General features: G+C 42.9%; 1 protein-coding gene across 1 annotated transcript; it reads left to right on the forward strand.

Annotated features, from left to right (window-relative positions):
• The first annotated feature begins 5,635 nt into the window (after positions 1 to 5,635).
• Positions 5,636 to 11,619, forward strand: LOC128689962 (uncharacterized). Its single transcript, XM_070088701.1, has 4 exons — positions 5,636 to 8,474; positions 9,186 to 9,384; positions 9,684 to 9,873; positions 10,611 to 11,619. Exons 1-4 carry the CDS (start codon positions 6,593 to 6,595, stop codon positions 10,806 to 10,808), a joined length of 2,469 nt encoding a protein of 822 aa, XP_069944802.1. The 5' UTR covers positions 5,636 to 6,592; the 3' UTR covers positions 10,809 to 11,619.

Consider the following 11,619-nt stretch of genomic DNA (forward strand, 5'->3'; position numbering starts at 1 on the left):
AGGCTGGAGGCAGTGGAGATGTCATGTCTGAGGGCAATGTGTGGTGTGAATATAATGCAGAGAATTCGTAGTTTGGAAGTTAGGAGGAGGTGCGGGATTACCAAAACTGTTGTCCAGAGGGTTGAGGAAGGGTTGTTGAGGTGGTTCGGACATGTAGAGAGAATGGAGCGAAACAGAATGACTTCAAGAGTGTATCAGTCTGTAGTGGAAGGAAGGCGGGGTAGGGGTCGGCCTAGGAAAGGTTGGGGGAAGGGGGTAAAGGAGGTTTTGTGTGCGAGGGGTTTGGACTTCCAGCAGGCATGCGTGAGCGTGTTTGATAGGAGTGAATGGAGACAAATGGTTTTTAATACTTGACGTGCTGTTGGAGTGTGAGCAAAGTAACATTTATGAAGGGATTCAGGGAAACCGGCAGGCCGGACTTGAGTCCTGGAGATGGGAAGTACAGTGCCTGCACTCTGAAGGAGGGGTGTTAATATTGCAGTTTAAAAACTGTAGTGTAAAGCACCCTTCTGGCAAGACAGTGATGGAGTGAATGATGGTGAAAATTTTTCTTTTTCGGGCCACCCTGCCTTGGTGGGAATCGGCCAGTGTGATAAAAAAAATATGAAAAGTAATATATCTCTATATAAGAATTTTTTTAAGGAAGGACTTAATTTTAAACGAGTTCTTGCTAATTGACCACTTTTACCTATTTGGCACAACATATATATGCTAGGAGATGACACTCATTGTATATTTGTATACTATTAGACACAACTCTCGGTATATATACAGCGAGAAATATATACAGTATATATACAGCGAGAAATATATACAGTATCTATACAGCGAGAAATTTCTCAGTGAATGCGAGCCTAATGGGGAGCATTTAATATGAATATATTAAAAAAATTCAAAGTGTCCAACAACTGGAAACTAACAAATGAGTAATGAAAAAATAAGTCATTAAATTTTCGCTGAACGAACATCCTCTCAGACTGAAACTTGTTTTACATTTTTTGGGGAAAATGAGATTATTAATTTACGTCCGTTACTCCTGAATATTTCTCCTGGTTGTGAACCTTATGGCATATATATTGACGAAGATATTTCGCCCATTAAATAAATGCAGGAAACTGCATATTGTGGCTGATTCACATACTTCTTCTTACCTCTAACATACAGCACACATCTCTGTGCCACATGTTAAGCCAAGGGGGAAAAAATTCTTGAAATATCTCAGAGTTGCACTGAGGGTGAGTGAGGACCGGGTTCATAATATGACTGACACGCACGTCAGGAGAAAATGTTATATTTCCCCTGGCAAATAAAATATGCATTTCTGAAAATTATGAAAAGACTGCTTTTTTTCGGTAACATTGTGAACTGAGGTTGATAAAATGCGCATTAATTCTATTTATATGAAGTAATTAGTGGTTTCCAATAATTAGCCGCTTGGGTCTCCCCGAGCAACAAGAAGAGCAGTCTATACGAGAGAAGTTTGTCTGTTGTGACTCTACCCAAGTTATAATTTATGACCCTGCAGCCTCGTACTCATACTCTCTCTCTCTCTCTCTCTCTCTCTCTCTCTCTCTCTCTCTCTCTCTCTCTCTCTCTTACACACACACACACAAGCACTCCAGAAAGACGGAGAGGTGGGGTACACCACCATGTGCTGGACACAGTACACACAACCGAGGAAGAAGTGAAGAGGCTTCTGAGTGAACTAGATACCTCAAAGGCAATGGGGCCAGATAACATCTCTCCATGGGTCCTGAGAGAGGGAGCAGAGGCGCTATGTGTACCCCTAACAACAATATTCAATACATCTATCGAAAAAGGGAGATTGCCCGAGGCATGGAAGACAGCAAATGTGGTCCCAATCTTTAAAAAAGGAGACAGACATCAAGCACTAAACTACAGACCAGTGTCACTGACATGTATAGTATGCAAAATCATGGAAAAGATTGTCAGGAGAAGAGTGGTGGAACACCTAGAAAGGAATGATCTCATCACCAGCAGCCAACATGGTTTCAGAGACGGGAAATCCTGTGTCACAAACCTACTGGAGTTCTATGACATGGTGACAGCAGTAAGACAAGAGAGAGAGGGGTGGGTGGATTGCATTTTCTTGGACTGCAACAAGGCGTTTGACACAGTACCACACAAGAGATTAGTACAAAAACTGGAGGACCAAGAAGGGATAACAGGGAAGGCACTGCAATGGATCAGGGAATACTTGTCAGGAAGACAGCAGCGAGTAATGGTACGTGGCGAGGTGTCAGAGTGGGCACCTGTGACCAGCGGGGTCCCACAGGGGTCAGTCCTAGGACCAGTGCTGTTTCTGGTATTTGTGAACGACATGACGGAAGGAATAAACTCCGAGGTGTCCCTGTTTGCAGATGACTTGAGTTGATGAGAAGAGTTCATTCGATCGAAGACCAGGCAGAAATACAAAGGGATCTGGACAGGCTGCAGACCTGGTCCAGCAACTGGCTCCTGGAGTTCAATCCCACCAAGTGCAAAGTCATGAGGATTGGGGAAGGGCAAAGAAGACCGCAGACGGAGTACAGTCTAGGGGGCCAGAGACTACAAACCTTACTCAAGGAAAAAGATCTTGGGGTGAGTATAACACCAGGCACATCTCCTGAAGCGCACATCAACCAAATAACTGCCGCAGCATATGGGCGCCTGGCAAACCTCAGAACAGCATTCCGACATCTTAATAAGGAATCGTTCAGGACCCTGTACACCGTGTACGTTAGGCCCATATTGGAGTATGCGGCACCAGTTTGGAACCCACACCTAGCCAAGCACGTGAAGAAACTAGAGAAAGTGCAAAGGTTTGCAACAAGACTAGTCCCAGAGTTAAGAGGTATGTCCTATGAGGAGAGGTTAAGGGAAATATATCTGACGACACTGGAGGACAGGAGAGATAGGGGGGACATGATAACGACTTACAAAATACTGAGAGGAATTGACAAGGTGGACAAAGACAGGATGTTCCAGAGATTGGACACAGCAACACGGGGACACAGTTGGAAGCTGAAGACACAGATTTATCAAAGGGATGTTAGGAAGTATTTCTTCAGCCACAGAGTAGTCAGGAAGTGGAATAGTTTGGGAAGCGATGTAGTGGAGGCAGGATCCATACATAGCTTTAAGCAGAGGTACGATAACGCTCATGGTTCAGGGAGAGTGACCTAGTAGCGACCAGTGAAGAGGCGGGGCCAGGAGCTTGGACTCGACCCCTGCAACCTCAACTAGGTGAAAACTAGGTGAGTACTTGCAAGCCGCCGGGTCGAGGCAAGAGATGAGTCGCTTTGCAAAATGCTCTACCTTACAAGGTCTGGCATGACATCTGTACTCCTGGAGTATACCTGGAGAGGGTTTAGGGGGTCAACGCCCCCACGGCTCGGTCTGAGACCAGGCCTCGTGGTGGGTCAGGGTGTGATGAACCAGGCTGTTGCTGCTGGCCGCACGCAAACTGACGTACGAACCACAGCCCGGCTGGTCAGGCACTGACAGGGGATGAAAAAATAATTAATATGCTAATGTCATCAAGTGATAAGCAGTAGTGGAGGCTGTGATGGTGGTTGTAGTATTGGTGGTTGTGGTGTTAGTGGTGACGATGGTGTTGTTACCGGTAGTGATGGTAATGTTGGAGACTAGATAATACTGGAGAAGAGGGACGCGGGTCGCCAACAATCTCCCTCATCACCTCTTGAGTTTCTAAAATTATATTGAAGGCAGCCCCAGCGCCCTGGCCTCTGTAAATGTTTCTACCTTCAACACAGATATACCGAATATACTGCTTAATATACAGAAAATAATAATAATACTTTTAATTTTTATTTCTACTACTACTACTACTAATAATAATAAGAATTAAAAAGTATTAGGAAGTAGTTTAGTATAGTAGGCTGGTGGCTCCAGCCGCAGCTCCTCAGAGTGCCATGACCTATTAAACCTAGCAACAAATGGAAGTGTCATACGTATTCGCCCCTAAAGCCACAGTAGTATCCTGCTTAATATTTTATAAGCTTTGTCTGTGAGTGTTTGTAACTTTTTGTCCAGAACCAATTTACTGGGTAATTCCTCTGGACAGGTTATTTCTTCAGTCAAAATATTGCCTTTCCTCTTAATTTATGACCGGGAATCCTTGAATTTACGAGGAAAAATTGATGGTGGCGTTTAGTAATTCATGGCAAGTGTAGAATTCAGTTATTCATTCATTCAGTCTCTCTTTTTTACACAGGGTTTTACAAAGTTAAGTTTAGGGTTCCTAACTTTATTTACAAGCTAAGAGCTGTTACCTACATCAGCTCTTTCTCTCCCCCTAAATATTTCCCTTTCATAGAGTGAGCATTAAATAAACAAAATATGATATATTCATGCTTATGGTTAGTATATAGGGAATATTGTACTGAATTTTGTCTTAGTAAATTTCTCAAGTTAATGAATAATTTCTCTTAGCTAATTGATTATATCGCTTAATTGATTGCATTAGCACTCTTACTTTAATTGTTTCTCTTAATACTAAGGGTATCATTTCAATAAATCTTTTAGGTAGCTTTTTCCACTATCAATGCTGTTGCCAAACTGGGCATATGTTTACATTAACTAAATTTAAGTCGTGATAAACGACTGTAAATAAATAAACAGATATTAATAGGGGTATCAAACCGTGGCCCTGAAAGTGGCAGGTCCAGCACTTTCGTTTATAATCGTTTATTACGACTTAAATTGCGTCTATAGACTGTGACTTTGAGGTATGTGAGGATAGATTTACTGTGGAAGCTGCTGGAGCTGTGGGGAAGAGTCAGTAGGTAACAGATGGTGCTCTGACGGAGACACCAACAATTTTTTATATTAGATACCCCGTAGCTCAGCGGTAAAGCACTGGACTTGCCACTACCATGGCCGAGGTTATATATTTATTTTCTTTTTTTTCAGCTTATCCGGCAAGTGTGAGAAGGTAGGTGAGAGAGGAGCAGGTGAACAGTGCCAAGATGTACAACTCACCTGCAAGAGCACGTCTCAGCGGCTGTCACTACACTCATTAACTCATCTATTTAGATCACTACTCAGTTGACTGTGTACATTACTTACGAGTTGACTGATGTTCATCATTACTCCAGTGTCATGTCACGTCATCACTCAGCAGCTGCCTGATATTCATCATTACTCAATTGTCACGTCACTTCATCACTTAATTGTTGACTTATTCACAGACAGAGGCGGAGTAATGAGAGTGCAGTGTTGGTCAGCAGCGAGAAATACTTAACACTCTTACAGTCAGCTCAGCACTGTTACAACACTCTTTTATACCTTCAGGATAAGAGGCACTTTTAAGCTAAAAACACATTTTTTTAAGTATTTTAGCATTATCAAGAGTCTCAGCCTATCTGAATGATGATAGGCTGTAATATCTCAGTCTCGCAGTGATAGATTTGTGATTTTTGGAAATATATTTGTGAGATCTTGGGCGAAACGTTGTCAATTAAATGTGTTTATGTAGCTGCAAAAGTCGGAAAATAATATGCAAATCATCGACTTTAACTTTTGTCGAACATTTAGACCTCAAAATGGAAGAAGAAAATCAATAGTACTTATTGTTTAGATCAAAAAATATATTGGCAGAAGCAAGAAATACGATGAGACGATTATTGCAGGAAGCAACTAACGTTGATAAAAGTCATCATTAAACCAACACTGCAAGAGTGACAACAATCATCATTAAACCAACAAAACAACATAAGATCGTGCAGTCATCAGAAGAAACCTGTAAATAAACTGCACCTCTTTTGAAGAAGAAAAACAATTAGCTGGTAATTTGTTTAAACAAATTCGTTTCACTATCAACAAAAAAATTACAGGCATCTTTGATTTAACCACGAAAACATTTATTGGCAATGTAAGGTTGAGCAAGTAAAACTTCACTGGCAACTCAAGGTCAAGAACTTCGAAGAATTTACAGACGAGATCCAGAAGTCCATAATTATTATTATTATTATAATCATGGGGAGCGCTAAACCCGTATGATTATAAAGCCCACGTGGGGGGGGATAGAAGGTATTCAGGTTTAATTCAGGGAATCGGAGCACAGATCCAATTCCCTAGATCAAGAGCCCCTCACCAGCGTCAAGGAACCACCGTTAAGGGGCCAGAAGTCCATAAATACAGTCTAACCAAGTTATTAGTTAATGCTACGCTATCATTACATCAACACTGCCTCAACAAAAGCTTACCATTATGCCACATTGTCATTATTCTTTTCAATGAATTTCCATCAAGGCATCACTAGTTACGATCGTTAAGTTACAGTCAAATTATAAGCTGAGGTGAGAACAACTCGTTAGAAGGCCTATGACTAACAGGTCATTACCAGGTTGTACGCAGATCTCCATGCTAACATAAACTCGTTTCCAGATAATCTACAGGTCCACCTACCGGTAAGTCAACAACCTCACTCCTACCGACCATGTAGCAGCAGCAACATGTGTTTAGTTATACCCGACCATTATAGTCTCACATGGACTCTGGAGCGTCAGAATAGCTTCATCAAGTGCCACAGTAGCTAGGCATCTCATACAAGCTCATAGTGCACACTATGTACGTTCACGAGGGAAGATGTGATGGAGTGGTGATGGTGACCTGGGTGGTGGTGGTTGTAGCAGTATTTATGGTGGTTGAGACTTACACTCAACACACCGCGGCAACCACTACGCTCCACAACCAACACCACCTCCACACCCTTGGCAGGAAGGTCGACGCTTTCTATAAAGCTATAAATCGGACAGACATATCATTTAATGTAGGTGACACAGCACTAGAACTCACGGATAGCAAAGGCTCTCTGAGATACATATCACCACTAGCTAATAAAGGGGTATATGTACCTTATGTACCTTTAGAAAATGTGAGCCAGCAAGTGCATGAGGGAGATGATTCCTCCTGGAAACATAAGCAGCAACATAAACATGCCGGAGCAACAGGTCTGAATGACCACAGTGACTGGGGTGGCCGCAGTAGTGAATGGTGGCGAGAATGTGCCCACCTGTCCACGTCGAAGCTGGTGCAGGTGGGGTTTGATCGCGCCGTCTCGCAGGACCTGCAACAGTGTGCCCACCTGTGGTGCTCGCAGGTAGAGGGCAGTGAGGAGCGAGAGCACCAAGGTGGGGTATACTACGTGGTACAGCTGGGTCACGTAGCAGAGAACCAGCACGAGTGTCTTCTTAACCTCACTAGCATGATCATCCTCCACCACTCGTGGCCCATGTGCTCCAGTGACTTTGTGTGCGCCACTAACCATTCCGTTTTTGAGATGTCGGCGTCAGACTGCATGCCTTGGCGGTGCTGGGCGGCGGAAACGCTAGTGCTGGTGTTCATGGTACTTGTGTCTTTCTGCATTACTATCATGAGCGTCATCATCATGGTCGTCACTGTCGCCTGTCCACAATTCCACAAACCCAAGTACTACCTGAGATTCTCTCTCGCTGCTACAGATTTCTTTATAGGAATTATTGTGTGTGGCCATGCTGCTTACAATCAGTGGGTAGGACTGACAGAAGTACCTTTCGAGAGGTTCCCATACTATGCTAACCTCAAGGATGGTCAACTGTTCCGCCACGTTCCCAACTGCCTATGGGGCGTGTCGGACGTGCTCACGCAGATTAGTGGCTTCTTCGTCTCAGCCAACATGATCATCTCGCTCTCCACGTTGTCACTCATGAGTCTGGACCGCTACCTTCTGCTGACGAGGACTCATTACCGCACCCTCGTCACCTCTCGCCGTGTCACCGCCGCCCTAGGCATGTCCTGGTGCTGTGGTCTTCTTGTACCATCGCTACATTTCGTCTACCGACCTCAGATGCAGGAAGATATTTGTATTAACTACGACACGTCGTCATTCGACGTCCACATCATAAACATTGAGAGCAAGATCGCTACAGCCGACTACAAGGTATATTTAAAGCACGTAGTGCCCCTGTTTGTGACATTAGTGGTAGTGGGGCTCCCCATCGTCTCTTTGCTCATCTTCTCCTTCAGGGCGCTGCGTAAGTACAACTCGTATACGAGGGATCGATCTGTACGCCAAGTTAAATCTGCCCTTCAGCTGACGCAGAACCACTGTTCCCTCTCTCGCCAGACCAGCTCTACTAGCCTGGCTGCCATGGTCAACCTCATTGCCACACCCACGCCCACACATGGACACCATCACATCACCAGGGGCAGGACTAACAAACACGCATCAACTCCGCCGCCTTATAAATTAAAATTTATATTTAAAAAGAAAACAGAGACTGAGGACGGGGGATATGACCTCAAGATGTCGACCTCCTTGGTTCAGCATTCAGGAGTGAGTGACGCAGACGTGGACGACTACACCTCCACACTTCCAGGTGAGTCCATCCTTCTACTTCACATATTTTATTATTGCAACTTGTGTATCCTTAGTAAGAGATTATGCCATGTCAAACAACCTTTCATATGACTTGCAATAGTTTGTGCGTCCTGATCATGTCTTTTACAGTCATTCAAATCATGAAATCTGGTGGTGAACTTCTAAACATTCTCTAGGTTTATGTGTTTGACTTGGGATGAGTTCCACTTTTAATGCTACATACCCAGACATTGATCTGACATATATAATGAACAGTGTTACTCTCTGTGAACATTTGATCTTTAAACGTGTCATCTGTGATTATTTAAATGTCAAGCGTATCCCTTGTAAATGTATGCTTTTACTTATAAAAATGTATAGAATACATAAGGTCTAGCATTATGACTGATACTGATTTATGCACAAGATTGTGACCATTTTACGGGTAACCTGAACTGAGTTTCATGTTCTTAAAGTGTGGAGTGTAGAACACTTTGTAGAACAAACAAACAAATGACCAAGAAATTTGTACAAAACTTACAAAACTAAGTGACATTTATTTCTACAATTTGAAAAGCCCCTGCTTTTATAGAACGTTTCGGGCATATTGAAACTAGAAGTTAAAGCTACATGGCATTGTATATTTGTATAGTTGAAGTTAGATTGTCTGATAATTTCAGGTTTTCTGGATAATCATATTTCTGCTCACCAACGAGACAATGTCGAAACTCCCCAAATTATCAACGATTACTGTATTTTGCTCCGTATTTTCCTTTCGACCGGTGTCTTGTGTGAGTGCTCATGGTATTATACCCCACAGGGAGGGATGTGAAGCAGGGAGAGGACGGAACAACAGCAGTAGCAGGAGAAGCAGCAGTTGCAGGAGCGGGAGCAGCAGAGTCAGCCTTGGACAGATCGTTCAGAGACAGTATGTTGGGTACACTGGGGTTGCGACGGCTCCTGTACCCTAACACTGAGGGAAGCCAGGACGCCACAGCCACCATCAGACGCCTGAGAGGGTAAGCTCCTTCACTCTCGTATAAGAGGATTAAATTTCTCGCCCATGTATTGTTATCGAAAGAGTTATTATCATAACCATAATTTTTAAAGGGGGTGGACCGGTAAGCCAGCTGAAGGTCTCGGTCAGATGACCAAAAGCTCCAGCGGCGGGTCATCATATGAATAAGACCCGCGTCATGAAACACTTGTCCTGTTTCCTGACAAATCTTACCCTACCCTCGCCCATGTAAGAGGTCTTGTCATCTGTGACTATCCTTAGAGAACTAGCCAGTAAGCATATGTAACTATCGCATTCTAGAGTGTGGAAGTGGGCGTGTGTAACTCTCGTGAATTTCAGGACTGTGGGCATGGGCGTGGGCGTGACGGTGAGAGAGAGGGACAGGGAGATCACCTGTACTGTCTTGGTCAACGTCGCTGTGTTCATCTTTGCTTGTTTCCCTCTCCTGGGCGTCGGTGCTTGGATGATGTTCCTCTACTTCACTCACCAGGTTAGTGGCATCATCATACTAGCTGGATGATGTCCCTCTACTTCACTCACCAGGTTAGTGGCACCATCATACTGGATGGATGATGTCCTCTACTTCACTCACCAGGTTAGTGGCACCATCATACTGGATGGATGACGTCCTCTACTTCACTCACCAGGTTGGTGGCACCATCATACTGGATGGATGATGTCCTCTACTTCACTCACCAGGTTAGTGGCACCATCATACTGGATGGATGATGTCCTCTACTTCACTCACCAGGTTAGTGGCACCATCATACTGGATGGATGATGTCCTCTACTTCACTCACCAGGTTGGTGGCACTATCTTGCAAGAATAAAACTCACAGTACCCTGGCTTCAACAATTCACGACGAACTCACAATTTAATAACGTAAGCTAGACACGTTTACATCTATCCTGGCCCACGAACTACCGAAACATTTAGTTTCTATTTCCAAGTTGCAAGTTAGTCGTGAACACTACCATCTGGTTTTAATGCCGTTACTCCCTTCTGAGATACAAAACATTAATAACAATAATATCACAATGGCTTTTATAATGTGCGTTCATGAACTGATTTCATTAAATTTTATGTTTATTTTGAGATTGTATTGTATGATTATTCTCTGAGGTTTACATAAAAAATATAACCACACTGGTGTGACTTATTTGAGTTATTTCCACCCTGGTGTTGAGGTATACGTAATAATAACTTTCCACGTGTATGCCCAACAGGACACCATTAACAACCCGGCGCCTTTGAAGCAGCTGCTCTTCGTTGCTCCTTGGTTAATGGCTCTCAACAGCCTATGGAATGCTGTACTCCACCTCTCCTATAACCACAAGTTCCGCTCCGCCACCAGTCACATGATGAGAGCAAAGTGGAGGAAGCTGTGCAGAGTATTCTGCAAGCATGAGAGACTCCAAGAGTGACATTATCGAGTGTTTGAACTCTTGAAATATATAGATCAGGGGTCTTAAGACGCCCACTGAGGTTGTACTTTGGTTTGTCAATATGGAACATTCCTGTGACCTTGTCGCTGCATTATGAATCAACAAATGGAACAGATATCTCTATTGCTCTTTCTGAAATAGTATTGCAGCAGTATCAACAAACTCATGACAAACACCTGGGGTATATGTGATTCTGCAACTCCAGAAATACTTTCCAGTGGATTCAACAGACGTGTATTTCATGCCAAGAGAAATATTTATGCCTTAATGATGTGCATTGCTTTGGAACATTTCTCTTGAGAGCGAAAAACATTAAGTGATAGAATTATTTTTAAACTAAATGTTTGAAGTTACGGATAATGTTACCGAGAGGCAAAAATAAGAACCAGTAAATGAGACAGTATGTAACCGATTATTTTCAAAATAAACTTTGAACTAAAAAGGCATACAGCACAGTCTATATGTATGTTAATCCCACTGTAATTGTTCAGTATTTTAATTCATTGTGTTGTGTTATTGTACCAAAGTTAGTTATTACATTGTCAGAGAAGTTTAAACTGAACTTGGGTTACTAATGTAACAAAAATTTCAGCCTCTGTCAGACTGATGCATAATATATATTAAAAATATAAATACAAGATAGGGTTCAGGTGCCGCTCTGAAGACAATATATTCATCAGTCTGCTCAAGGGTCTTATGTTTGAAAATAAGCGTTTATTTTTCTCCGTAAAGTTGTTTGTGATATTTCTTGTTCATATGTTTTTGATAGTGAAAATGTAATCCTGGTAGA

Source organism: Cherax quadricarinatus, chromosome 25 (genome assembly GCF_038502225.1).
Source record: "Cherax quadricarinatus isolate ZL_2023a chromosome 25, ASM3850222v1, whole genome shotgun sequence".
NCBI lineage: Eukaryota > Metazoa > Arthropoda > Malacostraca > Decapoda > Parastacidae > Cherax > Cherax quadricarinatus.